General features: G+C 36.0%; 1 protein-coding gene across 1 annotated transcript in view; it reads right to left on the reverse strand.

Moving 5' to 3' along the window:
- Positions 1-275: 275 nt before the first annotated feature.
- sh2b3 (SH2B adaptor protein 3) overlaps positions 276-24,005 on the reverse strand; it is a 54,045-nt gene continuing 30,315 nt past the window's right edge. Inside the window, exons 3-8 of the mRNA XM_072432879.1 lie at positions 8,714-8,815; positions 8,531-8,622; positions 6,521-6,585; positions 5,550-5,764; positions 4,847-5,024; positions 276-3,896 (exon numbers count right to left, since the gene is read on the reverse strand). Of these exons, the coding sequence (XP_072288980.1) occupies positions 3,580-3,896; positions 4,847-5,024; positions 5,550-5,764; positions 6,521-6,585; positions 8,531-8,622; positions 8,714-8,815 (969 nt within the window). The 3' untranslated portion in view covers positions 276-3,579. The remainder of the gene's footprint in view (positions 3,897-4,846; positions 5,025-5,549; positions 5,765-6,520; positions 6,586-8,530; positions 8,623-8,713; positions 8,816-24,005) is intronic.

Here is a 24,005-nt window from a genome sequence, read left to right on the forward strand (position 1 = left end):
AAACTTTACATGTCAGAACTCAATGGTAGGATTTGTCTTTCTATTGCAGAAGGCTTTACCCGTTTAATATTTACAAAGTTCAATTTCAACACACATAAAAGTCATCAGCTTAACGACACAAGATTAATTTAGCAAATGAGGAGTGGACCCATCCCTAACCAAAAATGATAAGGCTCAACTTGGTGTATTTCCTGTTTATTTCTTTCACAAGCCCCTGCCCTCCAGCAATAACAAACTCCTCAAATGTCATTTTCTTACACAAAACAAGGACACGCTTTTGTTTTTGGTTAGGTTTATTTTACAAAACGTAAAATATACAGTTAATATATATTTAGTATAATTTAAAAATGCTCGTAACTGGAAGGGATGCAAGCACAAAGGTGTGTAAAGCACTTGTGATTTTCCTTGGCAGTTCAGGGGAAAATGTATTGTTTTTTGGGTTTCTTTTTACAGTGCAGGGTTAACAGAATGGACAGTATTGTGAACATGTAACATTTTTCGACAGAAGGGGGAAGAAATAAAGCTCCGGCGATGCTCAAAGTGTCATAAGCCTAAAACCTTTCAACAGAGTAACTAGATCGACTGGATCAGACGATGTTTTTTTTATGTGTGTCAAATCGATGTGATATTTTTTAGTTTTTAAAAAGGTGCACTATGCGACTTCAGGTGGAGGGACCGATATCCGCTCGTCTCCGTGAAGATGCAATTGCTTTTCCTAAAATATTTCCACAGAATGGCAATAAACGTATCCCTCTCTCGTCCATCAAAATAGAGATGAAGAACGCAGGATTATCGAGGAACAAAACTGGAATTGAATAAGAAGTTTAATGTCATATTGTGGAGCATTTCAGGTGTAGCAATGACTTCGACACAGACTGCCCTGCACTTTTAGCTCTTTAAATTCACACACTTCTATTTAAAGGCATTGGTAAAGGTGTGAAGCACTGGGCGTCCCTCTCATATTGCACTACACAAGTTCAGCAACACATTCACACCTCGAGTTTTTTTGGAAAAGCAACAGCAGCTCCATGGCAAAGACAGTAATTTCTGTTTAAAAAAAAAAGTTATTATATCAAAGACTTAAGTGTTACCGTTGCTTTCCCACATAAATAATACAAAAAGCTTGAACATGAAACGGGGGCACATACTGACAGGAAGACCAACCGTACTTTTGCCAAAAAACGTCTTTGATTTCTGATCCCCTTCAAACCTACCTTTTCTGTTTGCAATTAAAAAAAAACAAAATGAAATGACTCAACCATTGTTCCTTTGGTCGACATAGCTGACCCATTGTGCTAGAAAAAGTAGTCACAGGGACCTATTCAAGAACATAAACTACTGAACTCTTCAATAAAACAAATAAGGTTTTGATCATTGCTAAAGTTAATGTTAAAGCAGAGGATAGCTAATCAAACTTGAAGCACATATTTCCCATGGAGAATGCAAAAAAACTCATGTGGAGACAGTTCTATTTGTGGAAGTTACATTTGAGTAACAAATACCTGGAAAAAACATTAATTTTGACTGAGCGGGTTTGCCTCTCCACAGAACTGACATGTAACTTGGCACGGTGGTGTCACCTGCTTGTTTCCATGGTTTAATGCAACACTGTGGAGCATTCCAGTGGGACCAATAATATCTGTGTTTCCACTAATACAGGAGACTGGCCCCAATAGTCTTATGGAGTGTGAACATATGAATCATTGGGATTAAATAGGTCTAAACATGAAACTAAACCATACAATTCTCTGTTGATCTTTGAATTGCCCTAAACATAAAAGTCACTATATTATTATTATTTTTGGCTCTTTTAGGCTCTACAAATTGTATGAGGAAAATTATGAACATTGAAATTGGTTGCCCCCTTGCAGTCTGAACAAAATCTTAGGGAAACACTGATATCTCCCTGGAGACAAGCAGGTCGTTTACCAAAAAAGTTACAAAGTACATCTTAAAAGTAATTGTACAACACAATGGCTACTTACAAAGACTTCACTGTAAAACCAATGCAGTGGCTTCTATTGGCCACAAGGGGGATCAGAAGAGGCCAGTCTGGGTACATATTTTCATGAAGAGTTGTTTACATTATTTCTTTGGGTTAATTAAGGTTAAATTCAGAAATTAACTCACCTGAGCAATAATAAATATTAACCTAAAAATAGTTTGTTACAATTCTTTAAGGCACTATCTCCAATAATGAGCTGGTTAAGTTTCCCATTCATAAAAATATAGTACAGCCGTATTTTATCAAAAAGGTAAAGCTACCAAAGCCATATTTTGGTTTAGGAATTGCGTTAATGCTGCGCGTGTAAGAAGTAGAGCTGGAGTTAGAATGATGTTAAAAGGATGATTTAGTTTTGTGTAAAAGGCATTTCTAGATTTCCATCAGAAGTTTATCGTTTGTTCCATATTTGGAAACTATTCGTATATCAAATATAGCTGTACATGTAACCGTGTGCCACATCCAGGATATTCACACATCATATGCTGCCTGACGTGGGCTCAGGCGGAGCAAAGCTGGTGCGTTTGAGGTCTTGTCATTGTATTACAAATAAATAGAACAAACAAATGCACGTTTGTACTGTAAATGCTTTCTGTGTAACACACTGGCACTTGGGGTCAATTATATCCTGAAAAGAGCTTTGTTAGTGGTTAAAAGCATTTAGCCTCCATCACAACCACACAATGTTACTGTTTGATTTTCAAACAGGTGTTGAACTCTAGGTTCATAAAATCCTTAAGTAGAACTTTTACGTTGTAAGAAAATAGAACTATTATTCCAAAAGGCACGTCTTGATCCAAAATTATGGACACCTTTTGGATGGTCAATGAGTCATCGTAATGGTGAAAAAGTATGAAATATGTTCATCTATACACAACCAAGTCCCTGTATATGGCTAAATAATAAATAAATATAATTTGACTTAAAGAAACTGACATAATGTGTGGTTTTGGCGTGTAAAGGGTTAGTTGGCGACAGTTGGAGGTTGAGCAGTGTTACAATATCTCCTTCACTCAGAGTTACTGCAGCTTTACCTAATATCAATGCAAATTGATGCAGATTTCTTCTACACAAGCAAAAGTTTATCATTTCTTCTGACTTAAAAACAGCATTGCGCAAATTTAAAAAGAAATAAAACTAACTTCATAAACAAAGCAGAGATTGTTGGCTGCACTGATCATGACTGATCCCGTGGTGCTTCAGCGGCCTGACGGCGTGTGATGTGAAGCGGACGACTATGTTTCAAACGCTTCGTAATTAAGAATGCTGTACAAATGAATGTGTTATTAGAAAATACACAGTGTAAAGTGCACAGAGCAGCGTGCACCAAGTCAACTGTCCACAGTGTCCCTCACTCTAACATAGGGCTTTGGTACAACATCTGCAGGAATCAGGAGCTCTCAAGCTCTGCACACTGGCTCTGACAGCGAGAGGGTGAGACGTCCCATCAGCGCTGAGGGCCCACACCTCTTCACAAGGCACTCATTGTGGACGCTCGTACTGTGTGCGTGTTGCACTTGAGGCTCACTGTGTTACATGTTGTTTGTGTCATTTTAGGGTTACGCTGAGGTCAGAAGTCATAGCAACATGTACTGGTTGTCGATGGCGCGCTTTCTTCCTCTGAGCGGCTCCAGCTCGTAGTCCGAGTGTCTTTGGGGCAGGGCTGTGGGCGAGAACAGAGGCCGAGGGCCCATGGACTCACTGCGCCGCAGGGGCAAGGCAGGCGGGGGGGCAGGGAGAGGTGCATGGGTGCGAGACGGTGCGTCTCGGGGGGCGGGTGGGTGCTCCATCTGTGGGACAGGCCTCACAGTGGAGCTGTTTCCTGAGGCCAGACTGGGCTCTGAGCTCCAGCGGTGCAGTGAAAAGGGAGCCAAGATGGCCGCCGGCAGCTGACCTGAGACAACAAAAGAACAATCAGAATTACACAGATTATATTACTAAGGGTTTTCCAGAGGGGGCTATTATATATTATTATCCATCTTCTTTTTTACTTAGTATATAAACAATATGTTTGAACCATCCTCGTCTTGCAAAGTTCACTATTATGCAGATGATATCATATTGTGCAGTGACAGCTCTACCCCTGAACAGGCAACTGTCTTCAGACAGCTTTTACCAGGTTTCAGCAGTGCCTTCCTACCCATAAACATGTTTAACATTTGTCTAAAACCAGGTCAAGATTTAATAAACTTAGTATTTCTCCTGTTATTCCCACTCTGCAAGGAAACCACTGAAATGGCCCAGTTCCCAAAAAAAAAACCTTTGCTTTTTGTATAGAAATAAATCTTGTTTTTCCTTTCATAATAGGCTGTATCTTATATGATCATTGATTATGTCCATATTTGATCATTGTGACATTCTTTATATGCATGCTTCCTCCACTACTCGAGTCATAGAGTCAAGTGTTTTATAACTGATGACAGATATCTCCCCCCTGATTGTACTCTATATCATAAAATAGGTTGATGCTCTCTTGCTGTCTGCAGATTTGCACATTGCCTCTTGTTTATTGGCAAGAATCTATATGGCAAATTTCACCATAATTTATCCTTGCTCCTAATGTATGTTGAACGTTCTGACACGGTCGCAAATGCATATTAGACTGTCAGTGAAAATGGAAAGACTGCCTTCCACTTTTCTGCTCCTGCAAAGATGAGCTTCTGGACACCCTCAGACAGGAGCAACTGGTCTCTAAAAAGAATACTGTATTCAGTGTTTTATTGGCGGAATCATTTTGTTGTGCACATGTTTTGCTCTAAAGGGCACTCCCTGTATAAATAAAATGGAATACTAATATAACTACAAGCTCATTATGCAAGTTGTGACGGAGAAACCCAAACTCACCTTGAGCAGGAGGACTGGAGCCTGCCACCACATAACTGGACAGCAGCACGGCCCCTGCGGCCCCATACTCCAGCGGGATGGGGAACAGGCGGAAGTGACTGAGCATGTCCATGACGGAGGGGAAGCGCAGGTGCTGCACACGGCACTGGCCCCACTCGGTCAGCGACAGGCGCAGGTGCTGCAGGAAACACATCACAGGACATCATTAGACTCAAACAGGAAACAGGAAACTAGAGTGAAACAAGTAAACAAGCAGGATACAAAATGAACAAATAATGTCACAAAGTCACTGCACGTTTGATGAACCAGAACTTATGAATATGTTTAGCAATGAAATTTGATGTCAAGTTTTTGAATGCACTCACCAAACAGATGATTTACAAATGATAAAGCAGATTTATGTCCTTTCCACTGACACTCGCGTCAAAATGAAATGAATGAAACAAAAACTGGCACAAACTGGTGGGAGTACCAGTTTGTGCCAGTTTTTGTTTCATGGGAATAGACAGTTAACCTCCTTACAACTTAACTGTGAAAATACATTTGTATCTGGTTTAACTTATGAGGTTAATTTCTTAAAAAACATATGAGGTTCAATATTTGTGGATTTTCCATGTTGATATTTGATGACTTGTTCTGGCCATACATCTGATATCAAACGTCTATCCATTACCAATTTACTGCCCCCTTGTGGATGTTTTACCTTAGCTTTTCCCTGGTAGTTGAAGGTGAGCACGTAGTCGCCCCTCCGGGTCTCGCTCTGTCGGACCAAGAAGACCCCGTGACCCTCGGGCCCTGAGCTCTGGACAAGGTAAGCAGCTTTGACCCTGGAGATGGGCCCATGGAACCAGGGGAAAGAGAACAGGAAGTGCTCTGCTCTCTGGGGCACGGGCTCCGGCACGCTGAAGGTGAGGGGAGCTGCAATCACGCAATAAAATCATGAGGTTATCTGTAATAGTAAGAGAGACAATTTATGTAAAAATCTACTTTTATGAGCGTTATAACATGTTATTATGATTTTCTCTAATCATTAGCTTACTCAAGAGCTGAATTTTGATTTATTCATGCACCTTTCAGTAATCCTGCAAGACTTGGGTTCCTGAAGATGTGAGACAGGCTTCTACTCTGACAATGTTCAAATCTAAGCTAAAAACAGTTTTGTTTAGCTGTGCATATGACTGAAAGGATTTTTCTTTGCACTCTTCTCTTTATGTCTTAAATTATTTACACGTTACCCTTTTTTATTTTATTTATTATTTATTTATTTTTGACATTTTAAATACTAAAATATGTATCTGGGACTATTTTGAGGTAGTACCCTGCACCTTTAAATTTTAGCTTAAAAATAGCACCTTTTAAATGTATTCAAATTAAAAGGTCTTTCTTTAGAGAAATTCTCTACAATTCTAAAACTGCTATTTAGATCTGATAAATTTAGATTTGGCTAGGTGTTTTTTATTTTTATTTTTTATCTAGTCAATTTTATTGTGATTTGAATGCATTTTTCCTGCTGTGTGAAGCACTTTGAATTGCCTTGTGTATGAAATGTGCTCTACAAATAAACTTGCCTTGCTAACTGTTGTGGTAAAGGGTTAGCATTTTATTATTACTATTATTCATTATTTGCTTTCTTTTCAACTAATGCAGGAAAGATAAGCGGCTTCCATCTCTCACCGTGGCTTCCTAAGTCGGAGGTGTCGTTGGAAGAGGAGATGGGCTCTAGATCCACACTGCCCGGCCTGAAAAACAATAGGATACAAATGTATTTCACTCAAATGGCTATTACAGGGAAAATATGTTATCCATTTTGCAATAGTAGTGTTGTCTTTTTAAGCAAGTTTCAGTTCTGCACAAGTTTAGGAACATCACAGCCCATTTCTGCTTTTCTTTATGATTGTGAAGCTCAAAAGTCAAAAAGAGTAAGCGTTTAGATTGTGATTATGTCTTGTATTGGCCAACACAAATATGGATTATCCAACTAAATATGTTATTATTGTATTCCATGTGTGTGTGTTTCAACATGGGGCCCCAGTGAAAACAGTTTGCACACCGATGCCATGTTTTAAAGCTGGCGTACATTTATCTCTTATGTTTATTGTAATTGTATTTTATCAACCTCATATACTTTCATTGACTGAGAATTGGCATCTCGACTAAAAAGACATAAAATCGACCGAAATGGAACGCACACACGCCTGCACTGTCCTGTCGGATAAAGCCTACAGGCCAAAAAATCCGTTAACATTCAGGATCAACAGGATCTTGTTTACATTCAAATTTGAGTCCCACATTAAGTAGTCTGATTAAGATAAATAGATGATTTATATACAGTGTTAATTCTATTACACTGTATTTCATCTCTCTTTTGATTGAAAATCTTATGTTTTGTGGAAATTGGGTCAGATAATGAAATAAACGATGTAAATAAATACAATTAAACCTAATTTTATGTGGTTTAAATCTTGAAATGTTGCCGTGGGGGTCTAGAGTCAGTTTCATAATTATTTTGGGGGTGAAAGGTTTGGGAGGCCTTGCTTTACGGGACTGCCCTCTGGCGTTTCTGATTCGGAAGAAAGCATTGGACTTGTGTGGCTGGTTACCATGTGACCTGCCCAAAGCTGTGTTCAGGGTGAGGGGAACTATGACTGGCTCTTTGTGAAAATATGGAACGAGCCCAAACGCAAAGGTAATGATGATGGACCAAGCAGCGCGTGTGAAAACGGCACGGAGCGGTGGCACCGTTTACGTGTCATATTATAAGTTTCTATGTTATTTTGTGTGTACCTCATGTTATTTTGTGTGTACCTCATGTTATTTTGTGTGTACCTCACTGTTGTTATTTTGTTCTGCACCGTTTGTTTGGAATCAGAATTGGAAAAAGGTTTGTTGCCATTGCTAATGAACAGAATTCACAAACATAGGAACTTGCTTTGGTGATTCGGTGCAACATAAAACAATGAACAATGATAAAACAACCTACATAAAATCTAAAATAAAAACAATTTAAATCTGCTATAGGATGAAAATAAAAATAAAAATGTACACAAAATGTACAGTTGAATTTATATCTTGTTTAAAAATAATACAACATTTGAATGGGAATCGCTTTGACTCCGATATGACTCTGAAGTGTAAAATGGCTGGTGTCTCTGTGTTCTTCTGTTCTGTTTAAGTGTGTGAGAGGAAGCATCCGGCTGACGTGGCGCGCACACAGGAAGTAGGTCCAGTTTACCTGTTCATGTTACACACTCAGACCACAAAGAGAAGCACGCAGCGCATCAGAGTTCAACACAAGAGGCCAGGACTCATCCTATCAGTAAAATCATCAAACTCAGATCTGTCGAACAAGTATTTGATTAGACTTAAGTTGCACCTATCCAGCTTATTCTAAACTCGTCTTAACATTTGAGAGAAGATGGAAATATTCACTCTGAAACCACAATGCAAAATGTTCAGTAAACGGAAATATAACTGTGTTCACTACATTCTAGTGAGATGCGTAACCTAATCTGTCATGTAGACTTTAATTTATTTTCTTTGGATGTTTTCTTGCTTTCCTTTTATTTTATTTTTTTTTATTAAATTTAATGCATTCTCTTTGGTCTTGTCCCTGTCGTTTAAATAATATAACTCCTGCAGAAATGAGATAATGATCAGATGATTGTATGTAAACAGTTGTGTTACCTGCTGTTGCTGATGCACTCCTTGAGCTCCGTAGTCCAAGAGCTGACCTGCTGCTCATTGTCCGTCTCAAAGATCAGACTCCCTCTGCTAACCTGCAAAAATGTTTACAATCTTTACATACGGCCTTATTGTGCAAACACAGCTCCTCTTCAAGTCAAACCAACAAATGTGTGCTCCAAATACCTTTATTACAAATGTGTTCAAGTTGTCGGGCATTTCCAGCTGGCTGCAGCGACGTACTTCCTGAATGTCTGAGCAGTGTGTGGTGAGCTTCGGACTGGAGGCCTGCGACAGACCAAGAAAAATAGAGATTATTTAACAACGTTTACAGTATTGAAATGTGTCATTATTTAACCATCTTTAAAGTATTGAAACGTGTCATTATTTAACCATGTTTAAAGTATTGAAATGTGTCATTATTTAACCATCTTTAAAGTATTGATATGTGTCATTATTTAACCATGTTTAAAGTATTGAAACGTGTCATTATTTAACCATGTTTAAAGTATTGAAACGTGTCATTATTTAACCATGTTTAAAGTATTGAAACGTGTCATTATTTAACCATGTTTAAAGTATTGAAATGTGTCATTATTTAACCATCTTTAAAGTATTGATATGTGTCATTATTTAACCATGTTTAAAGTATTGAAACGTGTCATTATTTAACCATGTTTAAAGTATTGAAATGTGTCATTATTTAACCATGTTTAAAGTATTGAAATGTGTCATTATTTAACCATGTTTAAAGTATTGAAACGTGTCATTATTTAACCATGTTTAAAGTATTGAAACGTGTCATTATTTAACCATGTTTAAAGTATTGAAATGTGTCATTATTTAACCATCTTTAAAGTATTGATATGTGTCATTATTTAACCATCTTTAAAGTATTGATATGTGTCATTATTTAACCATGTTTAAAGTATTGAAACGTGTCATTATTTAACCATGTTTAAAGTATTGAAACGTGTCATTATTTAACCATGTTTAAAGTATTGATATGTGTCATTATTTAACCATGTTTAAAGTATTGAAACGTGTCATTATTTAACCATGTTTAAAGTATTGAAACGTGTCATTATTTAACCATGTTTAAAGTATTGAAATGTGTCATTATTTAACCATCTTTAAAGTATTGATATGTGTCATTATTTAACCATGTTTAAAGTATTGATATGTGTCATTATTTAACCATCTTTAAAGTATTGATATGTGTCATTATTTAACCATCTTTAAAGTATTGAAACGTGTCATTATTTAACCATGTTTAAAGTATTGATATGTGTCATTATTTAACCATGTTTAAAGTATTGAAACGTGTCATTATTTAACCATGTTTAAAGTATTGAAACGTGTCATTATTTAACCATGTTTAAAGTATTGAAACGTGTCATTATTTAACCATGTTTAAAGTATTGAAACGTGTCATTATTTAACCATGTTTAAAGTATTGATATGTGTCATTATTTAACCATGTTTAAAGTATTGAAACGTGTCATTATTTAACCATGTTTAAAGTATTGAAATGTGTCATTATTTAACCATCTTTAAAGTATTGATATGTGTCATTATTTAACCATGTTTAAAGTATTGATATGTGTCATTATTTAACCATCTTTAAAGTATTGATATGTGTCATTATTTAACCATCTTTAAAGTATTGAAACGTGTCATTATTTAACCATGTTTAAAGTATTGATATGTGTCATTATTTAACCATGTTTAAAGTATTGAAACGTGTCATTATTTAACCATGTTTAAAGTATTGAAACGTGTCATTATTTAACCATGTTTAAAGTATTGATATGTGTCATTATTTAACCATCTTTAAAGTATTGATATGTGTCATTATTTAACCATGTTTAAAGTATTGAAACGTGTCATTATTTAACCATGTTTAAAGTATTGAAATGTGTCATTATTTAACCATGTTTAAAGTATTGAAATGTGTCATTATTTAACCATGTTTAAAGTATTGAAACGTGTCATTATTTAACCATGTTTAAAGTATTGAAACGTGTCATTATTTAACCATGTTTAAAGTATTGAAATGTGTCATTATTTAACCATCTTTAAAGTATTGATATGTGTCATTATTTAACCATCTTTAAAGTATTGATATGTGTCATTATTTAACCATGTTTAAAGTATTGAAACGTGTCATTATTTAACCATGTTTAAAGTATTGAAACGTGTCATTATTTAACCATGTTTAAAGTATTGATATGTGTCATTATTTAACCATGTTTAAAGTATTGAAACGTGTCATTATTTAACCATGTTTAAAGTATTGAAACGTGTCATTATTTAACCATGTTTAAAGTATTGAAATGTGTCATTATTTAACCATCTTTAAAGTATTGATATGTGTCATTATTTAACCATGTTTAAAGTATTGATATGTGTCATTATTTAACCATCTTTAAAGTATTGATATGTGTCATTATTTAACCATCTTTAAAGTATTGAAACGTGTCATTATTTAACCATGTTTAAAGTATTGAAACGTGTCATTATTTAACCATGTTTAAAGTATTGAAACGTGTCATTATTTAACCATGTTTAAAGTATTGAAACGTGTCATTATTTAACCATGTTTAAAGTATTGAAATGTGTCATTATTTAACCATCTTTAAAGTATTGATATGTGTCATTATTTAACCATCTTTAAAGTATTGATATGTGTCATTATTTAACCATGTTTAAAGTATTGAAACGTGTCATTATTTAACCATGTTTAAAGTATTGAAACGTGTCATTATTTAACCATGTTTAAAGTATTGATATGTGTCATTATTTAACCATGTTTAAAGTATTGAAACGTGTCATTATTTAACCATGTTTAAAGTATTGAAACGTGTCATTATTTAACCATGTTTAAAGTATTGAAATGTGTCATTATTTAACCATCTTTAAAGTATTGATATGTGTCATTATTTAACCATGTTTAAAGTATTGATATGTGTCATTATTTAACCATCTTTAAAGTATTGATATGTGTCATTATTTAACCATCTTTAAAGTATTGAAACGTGTCATTATTTAACCATGTTTAAAGTATTGATATGTGTCATTATTTAACCATGTTTAAAGTATTGAAACGTGTCATTATTTAACCATGTTTAAAGTATTGAAACGTGTCATTATTTAACCATGTTTAAAGTATTGAAACGTGTCATTATTTAACCATGTTTAAAGTATTGAAATGTGTCATTATTTAACCATCTTTAAAGTATTGAAACGTGTCATTATTTAACCATGTTTAAAGTATTGAAACGTGTCATTATTTAACCATCTTTAAAGTATTGATATGTGTCATTATTTAACCATGTTTAAAGTATTGAAACGTGTCATTATTTAACCATGTTTAAAGTATTGAAACGTGTCATTATTTAACCATGTTTAAAGTATTGAAATGTGTCATTATTTAACCATGTTTAAAGTATTGAAACGTGTCATTATTTAACCATGTTTAAAGTATTGAAACGTGTCATTATTTAACCATGTTTAAAGTATTGAAACGTGTCATTATTTAACCATGTTTAAAGTATTGAAACGTGTCATTATTTAACCATGTTTAAAGTATTGAAATGTGTCATTATTTAACCATCTTTAAAGTATTGAAATGTGTCATTATTTAACCATGTTTAAAGTATTGAAACGTGTCATTATTTAACCATGTTTAAAGTATTGAAACGTGTCATTATTTAACCATGTTTAAAGTATTGAAACGTGTCATTATTTAACCATGTTTAAAGTATTGAAACGTGTCATTATTTAACCATGTTTAAAGTATTGAAATGTGTCATTATTTAACCATCTTTAAAGTATTGAAATGTGTCATTATTTAACCATGTTTAAAGTATTGAAATGTGTCATTATTTAACCATGTTTAAAGTATTGAAACGTGTCATTATTTAACCATGTTTAAAGTATTGAAATGTGTCATTATTTAACCATGTTTAAAGTATTGAAACGTGTCATTATTTAACCATGTTTAAAGTATTGAAACGTGTCATTATTTAACCATGTTTAAAGTATTGAAATGTGTCATTATTTAACCATGTTTAAAGTATTGAAACGTGTCATTATTTAACCATGTTTAAAGTATTGAAATGTGTCATTATTTAACCATGTTTAAAGTATTGAAATGTGTCATTATTTAACCATGTTTAAAGTATTGAAATGTGTCATTATTTAACCATGTTTAAAGTATTGAAATGTGTCATTATTTAACCATCTTTAAAGTATTGAAACGTGTCATTATTTAACCATGTTTAAAGTATTGAAATGTGTCATTATTTAACCATGTTTAAAGTATTGAAATGTGTCATTATTTAACCATGTTTAAAGTATTGAAACGTGTCATTATTTAACCATGTTTAAAGTATTGAAATGTGTCATTATTTAACCATGTTTAAAGTATTGAAATGTGTCATTATTTAACCATGTTTAAAGTATTGAAACGTGTCATTATTTAACCATCTTTAAAGTATTGAAATGTGTCATTATTTAACCATGTTTAAAGTATTGAAACGTGTCATTATTTAACCATGTTTAAAGTATTGAAACGTGTCATTATTTAACCATGTTTAAAGTATTGAAACGTGTCATTATTTAACCATGTTTAAAGTATTGAAACGTGTCATTATTTAACCATGTTTAAAGTATTGAAACGTGTCATTATTTAACCATGTTTAAAGTATTGAAATGTGTCATTATTTAACCATGTTTAAAGTATTGAAACGTGTCATTATTTAACCATGTTTAAAGTATTGAAACGTGTCATTATTTAACCATGTTTAAAGTATTGAAATGTGTCATTATTTAACCATGTTTAAAGTATTGAAACGTGTCATTATTTAACCATGTTTAAAGTATTGAAACGTGTCATTATTTAACCATCTTTAAAGTATTGAAATGTGTCATTATTTAACCATGTTTAAAGTATTGATATGTGTCATTATTTAACCATGTTTAAAGTATTGAAACGTGTCATTATTTAACCATGTTTAAAGTATTGAAACGTGTCATTATTTAACCATGTTTAAAGTATTGAAATGTGTCATTATTTAACCATGTTTAAAGTATTGAAACGTGTCATTATTTAACCATGTTTAAAGTATTGAAACGTGTCATTATTTAACCATGTTTAAAGTATTGAAACGTGTCATTATTTAACCATCTTTAAAGTATTGATATGTGTCATTATTTAACCATGTTTAAAGTATTGAAATGTGTCATTATTTAACCATCTTTAAAGTATTGATATGTGTCATTATTTAACCATGTTTAAAGTTTTGAAATGTGTCATTATTTAAACATGTTTAAAGTTTTGAAATGTGTCATTATTTAACAAAGTTTACAGTATTGAAATGTGTCATGTTTTGAAAATACACAGATTGCAGTAGATACATGTAGTAAAAATCATCATCAGAGTCACTGCTTTCATCATATCCTTTAATGCTACATCAAAAGTTGATTCATACAATTTGCATTTCCAAATACTACGCTTGAGAATAGGTTTACTATTAATGTCTACTTTAAGGGAAATGAAAGGCAGAAGCATTGTGGATATTTGTGAGAGGTTCAAATGACGCAGTTGGTTCTCAAACTTAAGAACATATTTAGCCTTCTGAACCATCCAGATGTAAACAAGGGCCTCGGACTAACACAGGACCACAGCATTGTTACTACTAAGTATTAAAACAGGACTAACCCACAGGAGAGGAAACATTAGTTACTGTAACAGGAGAAATGAGGGGGAGTTTGCATACCACCAGAACAAGCTCAGGATTACTTTACTGGCAGTTAAACTACACAGTCACCAACACACGCCCTGGTTAGAAGAAAAACGGTTGGCTGCTAAAAAAGTAAGTCCAGCTGTGTTTGTTTGATTCCCTTTTGAAATAATCATATGCCCGAATGTCTCGAATATCGTTTAACTCAACAAAAACACACACAAAAAAAAAAAAAAAAAAGCAGCTTTTGTTCTTTAGTAAAGTGATTTCGATCGCAGACGTGATTGAAGTTTCTTTTTCCACGCAATAGAATATGGTGACTTGTCTTGTTGCACCTCCTCCAAGAATTTATTTCTTGGAGGCCGTCTGGTTTGGGCCAAATAACATGTTTTTATTGTTTCACCGGGTTTGGGTAATTAGAAGCCAAGATCTTTTAATTACTTCTAGTGCTGTAGTTCTTTAGTCAATAGTCAATTAATTGGTCAATGATGTCAAAGTCAACCAAATATTTAATTATTAATTAAACTCAACAATAAACACAAAAACAAAACAAAAAACTGCAGCTTTTGTCCTTTAGTAAAGTGATTTAGATTGCAGACGTGATTGAAGTTTATTTTTCCACTCAATAGAATATTGTAACGGGCATTGTTGCACCTCCAGCAAACTTCAGAGAGCAGAGACAAAACCTTCCCAAAGAATTTCAAAAAGTAAAGAAAATAGCTGGTAATAGAACACTAGCACACATACACATACAGTAAACAGAATGTGAGTTTGGGCTGTGACGACATAATCCCCATAACGACGTGAAATGGGGACGACAGAAGGGAAGACTTGCAGCAAATGGTCGGAGCCGGGACTCAAACTCACAACGGTGTGGCCAGCTGCACGTTGAGCCTTAACCCCTCCACCACCGGGCATCACTTTATCACATTCATTCAACAAAAACAAGCCAAAACATATTAGTCAATAAAAATAGCACTAAACACGAATTGGGCGTGCTCCGGATTCTCAGATTTTTGATAAGGTGTTGGAGTTTGAGTGTATTTGACGCGGCGCGAGCCAGAGGAATGCACTTTAATCCCAAAGAACACACACAGAGAGCGGTGAGAGCGGCGCGGACGCAACACTTGGATTGCGGAGTCCAAAATGATCAATAAGACCAGACGAGCGCACTTAAGAAGAAAGGGAAGTGAGTCATTCAGCTCGACCTGCCAAGAACGCAGCGGATTGCTTCCACCGAATTTCAAAATGCAGGTGAAATGAGCGGGGTGGAGTATTTCACAATATCAGACAATTAAACTTGCTTTGGTGATTCGGAGCAACATAAAACATAAAGCAATGAACAATGATAAAACAACATACCGGAATATCACATCAAAAAGGGCATGCATTAAAGAAATACAATTTAAATCTACTCTAGGATGAAAATAAAACATATATTTGTGAATGAATGGTAAATAATTTGTAGTATTAGAGCATTTTTACATTACACTTAGATTTACTGAGAATACAATTTTAATCAGATAAAATATGACTGAAGGCTTTGAGAGGGACGATGTATGAAAAAGGTTTATTATTGATCAAATTACAAATAGTTTATTATTATTTTTTAGATCCCATAATGGCTCTGATATTAAACGTCTTTTGGCATACATTTTATTTAGAGTCTGTATAGTCCAGATAATGATCATTAACGATGATTAAAATAGTTCTCATGATTACTCCAATGAACACGACTTTTCCCCGCCTTTTATGAAATCCCATCAAGATGAGGTTCACAGTGAATCATTTGACAGAAAACTGCTGGCAAAACCAAAACAAGAATCACATGCATTTCAGAACATTTGCTGAGGACTAAACTACAGGGCTGGCAAGTTTTTGGCAAAGTATTTTTGTTTGCAGAGTTCCTTAAACAGCTGCAGCCTTTGCCATTAAAACTGTAACCATTCAAAGTGCCGTCATTCATATAGAGTCAGTAAAGGAGCACTCATATCATTTTAAAAACAAGATATCATGGTTTATTATTGCCTTTTAGAGATCAATAAGTTGATCTAGTTTCAATACATATTTGTCTAATTTCTCTCCGCAACCCTATGATAATATGACAATATGTTATTTAAAGTCCGTCTCAGGTTTCAGTGAGTCCTCAAAATGGCACCTATAACAAGAAACTGAAGACCCAAAAAAAATATCTTTACATCTAAAAGCAGTTGCACTAAAGTGGGATCTATACATGCTGCAAATGTATGGAGAATGTTCTAAAGTTATAAGGCACTGAAGATGAATAAGGGAAAAAACATAGTTTCAGATTGATATCTCAAAATGTGAGTGAAATATAACTAAACAATTACCGTATTGTATGCATTTTATGTGTGAAAATTTAGAAAAAAAACAAAGGGTATTTTGTGTAGCTTCCTTAGTATTTGAGTAAAAGTTCAAATCTTGACTTATTAATTTAGAGTTAAAACTTGGATTAAGATTCAGAACAAATCCTTCTGATACATGTTTGTAGTAAAAATCAGTCACTGCTTTCATTATATCCTTTAATGCTACATCAAAAGTGATTCATACAATTTCCATTTCCAAATACTACGCTTGAGAATAGGTTTACTATTAATGTCTACTTTAAGGGAAATGAAAGGCAGAAGCATTTTGGATATTTGGGAATACTTTAAGGGCTGAACTTTATGTTTCCCCATTTTTTTTCCCAGCTTTGAGAGAGAACAGCCTTTGGAGTTACAATGTCCCATATAAATCTATGGATGCAGCTGGATTAAATTAAATTATAAAAATGTATAGGTGCAGATTGGACCGTTTTGTTGTTTCCATGTGAAAGCTTATAATGTTAAGAAAAAATAAAATCCTTAGTCAATATGTAACTTAACTAAACAGTGTTATTATCAGTAATGTAGGTATAATACTGCAAGTGAAATAAGTAATTAATCGAGTGTTAATTAAAGATTGTCTGATGCACGGATAAATCGACTCCCGATGAATGAGGAGACCACAGGATTAAATGACTGTTCAAAGTGAGTCACGAAGAGTCACAAAGGGCGATTCTGAGTAATGTCTTTGAGGAACTGGAGTGTCTGGAGACAGGAGGAAAAAAGCCTCTGCAGATGTGTCTGATGTAGAGCAAACACACCAGAGCGTCCAAAACTCTGCTCGTACTTATTCCAACACAGACACGGCACATTCATGTTACAATATGGGCAATATGTAAACTTGATGTTAATAATGAAATGCAACATGTTTTTGTAATTGTAATGAAATGTGTACTTTTATTACGGTTGTTATGCATTCACCTGCCCAGGGACTGCAGGAGCTAAATCTGGTGCAGATCATCTTTTCGCTTGAAGATGAATGATTTTGAACATGGTCCCTGACAAATGAAGACTAGACTAGACTGGACTGGGGAGTGATTGTTTTATCTGGAATGTTCCACAGTATGGCATTAAACGTGTCTATTTTACATTTACTCAATTACAAGTGATAGTACTGCTCGAAAAACTTGCATTCTTGCGGTAAGGAAGTTTGCCTCTCCATGGATCCGGCCTGTAACTTGGAGCCACCTACTCGCCTCCACTGGGATTGTTAAGTTTATCGCAATACTGTGAAACATTTAAGATAAGATATTCCTTTATTGTCCACACATGAGGAAATTTCATTGTTGCAACGCAGTAGATACAGAGGAAAACGACACTAGAACACTAGAAGAACTCTTAAAACAAAAACTCCTATAGACAAAACCGCTCATTTCCTAATAAGGAATGGACGGGAAAAATAAAGATAAAATGAAATTTTAAAAAACAGCTAGCGTAAGAAAAAATAATACTAATAATAATGGTAAAATAAACACTCTATGTTCATCAGTTATATGTGTGACATTACTGCATGTGAGTACGACAGTAATTTTCAGGCAAAGCGAAAGGTTTAGAGGGAATTTTAAACATTGCATCACAGTATTCACAGTGTTAAGATTTGGACGAGGGCAGAGGACGATGTGAGGCCGCCACGCCCACGCCACAACACACAGGAAGTGAGGAGTCCCAGCTCTTCCCAGGGTCCTTTTCTCAAGGCCGTCGCCACAGCAACCGAGTGACACTCAACATTCCAGAGTCCCCTCGAGGGCCGCCCCAACGACTGTCTGGGGGGGGGGCTGCTCATCAGGCAAAAATATACAAAACTGTACTAGTGTGACGACACTGAAATGTCAAACTTAATTTAGATACTAAGGAATAGACTTGATACATGATACAGATATTGTGTCTTATTCTAGGAGTCTTGTAGAAAGATAAATATCAGGCACTCACTTGTTAAGTTCAGTCAGAAGAACTATTTGGAACAAAAATAAGTCTGAACTCTGCTCCAAATTAGACCAGATGGTTTTATTGAGACTTCTTATTTAAAACTTTTATTTAAATAAGACTGGATAATGAGGAAATCATGTTACTTCAATAATTGCAATATACATTTGCAATATGCTTATTGTGACAATTTGAATTTCAATTACAATTCAACATGCATACGACATATTTACAACACTTTCATTCACATTGTCTGGACAACTTAAAGTGATGAAAGTTCAAGTGAAAGGCACATCCAGCAGCATGGCGTACACCTGCGTACTTCTGCGTACACCTGCGTACTTCTGCGTACACCTGCGTACTTCTGCGTACACCTGCGGACTTCTGTGTACACCTGCGTACTTCAGCGTACACCTGCGTACTTCTGCGTACTTCAGCGTACACCTGTGTACTTCTACGTACTTAGGCGTACACCTGCGTACTTTGGCGTACACTTGCGTACTTCTGCGTACTTAGGCGTACACCTGCGTACTTTGGCGTACACCTGCGTACTTTGGCGTACACCTGCGTACTTCTGCGTAGACCTGCGTACTTCTGCGTACTTTGGCGTACACCTGCGTACTTCTGCGTACACCTGCGTACTTTGGCGTACACCTGCGTACTTTGGCGTACACCTGCGTACTTCTGCGTACACCTGCGTACTTCTGCGTACACCTGCGTACTTCTGCGTACTTAGGCATACACCAGCGTACTTTGGCGTACACCTGCGTACTTCTGCGTACACCTGCGTACTTCTGCGTACTTTGGCGTACACCTGCGTACTTGTGCGTACACCTGCGTACTTTGGCGTACACCTGCGTACTTTGGCGTACACCTGCGTACTTCTGCGTACACCTGCGTACTTCTGCGTACTTCTGCGTACACCTGCGTACTTCTGCGTACTTTGTCGTACACCTGCGTACTTCTGCGTACTTCTGTGTACTTCTGCGTACATCTGCGGACTTCTGTGTACATCTGTGTACTTCTGTGTACATCTGCGTACTTCTGTGTACATCTGCGTACTTCTGCGTACATCTGCGTACACCTGCGGACTTCTGTGTACATCTGCATACTTCTGCGTACATCTGCGTACACCTGCGGACTTCTGTGTACATCTGTGTACTTCTGTGTACATCTGCGTACTTCTGTGTACATCTGTGTACTTCTGCGTACATCTGCGTACACCTGCGTACTTCTGTGTACATCTGTGTACTTCTGCGTACTTCTGTGTACATTTGCGTACTTCTGTGTACATTTGCGTACTTCTGTGTACATCTGTGTACTTCTGCGTACTTCTGTGTACATTTGTGTACTTCTGTGTACATTTGCGTACTTCTGTGTACATCTGTGTACTTCTGCGTACTTCTGTGTACATTTGTGTACTTCTGTGTACATTTGCGTACTTCTGTGTACATCTGTGTACTTCTGCGTACTTCTGTGTACATCTGTGTACTTCTGTGTACATCTGTGTACATCTGTGTACTTCTGTGTACATCTGTGTACATCTGTGTACTTCCCGTGCTCCTCCACTGCATTGAGGCTAATGGCTCTTCGATGCTGTGAATACAAAGCACAGCAGCTGGTTTTGTCTTCACTCTCCTGTCGGCACCACCTGCTCTCTCTGTCACTCTAACGCTGTGTGGACACAAATAGTTTTACTGGTTCAGGCCAATTCAAGTCCCCACCCAAGAACATGTACTAAATGATGTGTCCATTTTGTAATACAAGAGCAGGAATATTACTTCATACTTCTTTTTTGAAAATTACACAGCAGCGTTTCCTTGTTTTCATCAAACATCGCACTCTCACCTGCAGCAGGAGATTCAGACTGAACAACTGTCGTGTGAACCTGTGAGTGTCGGCAGTTTGTCAATTACATAATAATGATCAATTCATACATTTGTATTGCCCTTTACAAGCTTGACCAGGTTCTCAAAGCACTACACTGAGGACGTCATTTATTCACTCCATCATACTTTGTGGTGGTAAGCTGCAACTTATTAACAAAATACACCACAACAATGTTTGAGACGAGAGTATAAGCTTCTTCTGCAAGCGTAAATACTGCACATCGTCACAGCTTCAACATGGAGCATGCTGAACATGCTAAAAGTGACAAACTGCTGCGAAGGTAAACACCAGCTCATCCACTGCAGGACAAATAGCTGAGCATTCATAGCTAAAGGAGGTCAAAATAAATACAAATACCTCAAAAGGAAGAGATTAGCAGCTTGCAGCAGTGTTAGTTGTTTAGCTCTATTTAAATGTCTTTACTGAATATAAAACCATATATTTGATTAATTTATATTGTTTTACAAAAAAGTTGAAATTGTTTTTCAATAAAGTAACTGAGTTACTTTATTGAGGTAGTAACTAAACAGTGTAACTACTTTTTCAATGTAATTTCCCAACTCTGAGCATTCCGACCACCACAATCTCTCAGACACAACCACGAGGCAGTCAGTGAGGGTCTTGCACTGGTCCAAGCCGGAATTAATGCTCCAACTTTAGCCAACATTAAAAAAAAATCTTGTCTCAAACATTTATTAAGATTATTGGGGAGAGGCTGAATTTATAGTCATTTTAACAATGGTTTCCAGTTTGTCCCCAGTAAAAGTGTGAGTTGAAAGCCTAACTTGTTGACTAGATGCCAGAGATGGAATAGAAGTGCAGAGGATCATCCCAGGAGACTTATCTGTTTGATCTAAGAGGATGTGGCCTTCACTACAGAGCACTTTGAGACCCGAGATAGACAAGAGTGTATTCTAAGAAAAGCATACCGCCCTTCTACTGGGAGTTAAATATGTCATTTCACTGCACTGGCCTCTTTGCATACTTCTCAGAATTAAAGATATGACCGAATATGCAACAGTTATAAATATGCAGTTAAAAGAAATTCTATTCTCTGTAGATTATTCACACTTTTGCATAGGTGCAAGGTGATCAGAACATGAGTTATCCCAACCAAAAAAATGTCAAATATATTGTGACACAATATCAAATATTAGTGCTACTATTATTCTGAGCAGAAACATCACAATTTTGCCATTATTGACAATTACTGACACAACAAACCAGTACTATTATTTTATTTGCAATGTCTAATAGATTTTCATTCCTCTCGTGTGTGAAAGTTAAGTTAATGTGAGTATATATTGAATTAAGAAGTCATATTTTTGCTTCGACTACATTGTGATAATCAGAATTTAACTATTGAAAAAAAAAATACATTTTCACATTCCTTTTTTTCAAAAGCTGGAAATTACAGATGTAGGGTTGCACAATATATCGGAACCAACTTTGAATTTGAGCAAATTGCAAACATTCAAAACATGTTAAGGTATGAATGTCCACTGTAAACAACAAAACATCTTGACCTTTTATTGCAAAAAAAAGTTAACCCCTTCTTCTGAAATGAATAGAATTTGTGAGTTGGTTGGTTAGTTAGCGCATTAGTAAGATAATGCCGTTAGATATTTAAGTCTGTTCTCAAAATGTTCCTGTCCCTGGACGTATTTGAAATGAGCACTCGGAACACAATCCTATTTTTTAAGCAAATCTAATCGCAACAACTGTCAGAAAATCAGAAATGGAGCAGCCCTGGACCGTCGGGGTTGACATGCAATTGAATCTCACTGTTAAAAGATTTAGCGCGCGGATGTACTTGGATTACTGCACCTCTCGGATCGCACTGGAGCTGTTGTGCTGCCTCTTTACCCATGGATCAGCGCCGGTCTAAAGAGTCTGAACCTTAAGGCAACATGAGGCTTGGTCAGTTACGGCCGTGTGGTGTCTAGTAACAGCACATGTGGACACTCGTCTTCTGTAAACTAACTCACCTCAACATTTAGACACATTTAGATTTAAAATGTCAAATATTTTCCCACACCATAGCACTGATCAAAAATAGCTGTATTGGAATTATGCAATGCAATGTATTGAATTAAATAAATAAAATGGATCCGGTTACTAATCAATGCTGAAACTAGTCAAAACTAAAGCAGATATCGATACAAAAAGCATGGAGCATGTGTCCTCATGATAGGCTTGTCCCAATCTAAACGGACTAAACCGAGGACTGCATGAGTCCCGTGCAGCACAGCAATGCTTTGCACAGCAATGCTTTGCACAGCACTGCTTTGCACAGCTGGACACCTGAGTGCTCGCTGGGATGCTGCGTGGTCCTGAGCCCAAAGCCTGATTGTATGAGCACCTCTTGTGATGAGCTGTCAGTCTGTGCCAGTTTTATGCAGACTAGGACAAGGATGTTGGGTGAATGTGATGGTGATGGTTTGGATTTATCCAGTTTCCCAAATACACTTTCCTCTCTGAGCTGAGCTCATTCAAGTCTGCACAGTCCAGACCGTATTGCAGCGTAACAGGTGTCTAACGCCGGAGGTGGAGGAGTCCAGCACAGAACTTTAAGAGCAGAGTGTGTGAGCCCTGTTTATGTGAGTGGGAAAATTTAACTGTATTCATTATTCTATAATATATAAGTTGTGTTGTGTTATTTATGCCAAAAAGATTGTTTTCTTATGATTATCTCGTCCATATGGGGATGGTAATATGACTCCAGGAAATGTCTTGGGCATGTTACCCATGTTATGTTTTTCAGTGCACTAGTTTTGAAGTGTATTTGTTACGATCAGCCCACGCCCTCAACTTGCTTCACTCCACCTCATATTTAGGCATAATCACACCTCTTGTTTAGAATTCCACACCCCATTTGGGCCTCAAAACTCCTGCCATGGACACAATTAATGATTACCTTTGGATATGTACTTTTGGTGACAGGGAAAAAGCCCATCACAAAAAACATCACCAACGGTAAAGGAATGGACGTAAAAAAAGAAGAAAAAAAAGAATCCCACGCCCTATTCTCTCAGCAGTTGCGCCGACACCAGATGTGCTCCCGTTACCACTAAACTTGGGGGCAAAATACGGCCCTAGGTCTCAACTGGGACCAAAACTGCCAAGATACCAGCGAAAAGTGATACTGGTGATACAAAAAACAAACATGTACAATAGGAAAACATCAGTGGAACTTTCCTGGTTGAATAAAGAATGATAATGCATTTCAGAATGAGTTTGTAGAAGTCTAAACTTTGATTGATTTTAATTTGAGCATACGAGCAAAACTTAAACTTGTGTCTCATATCTTGTATCAATCCAACAAATAACCAATATCTAATACCAGGGTTTTACTTTAGAATAAACAATTTGAGGTACTACAAAGGCTATTCCATATCCTAGCAATACTTAAAAAAAAAAAACAGAAGACCTGATGTTACTTGTATAATGTGCCGAACATGCTACAACTTCAGTTTGATTTATCTTGCAGCCGTAAAGTCTAAAGGGTGAAACCACACGTGTTTATGACCCAGG

Source organism: Eucyclogobius newberryi, unplaced genomic scaffold (assembly GCF_026437365.1).
Source record: "Eucyclogobius newberryi isolate DKJ021-1_F unplaced genomic scaffold, fEucNew1.0.hap1 SCAF_6, whole genome shotgun sequence".
NCBI classification, from domain to species: Eukaryota; Metazoa; Chordata; class Actinopteri; order Gobiiformes; family Gobiidae; genus Eucyclogobius; species Eucyclogobius newberryi.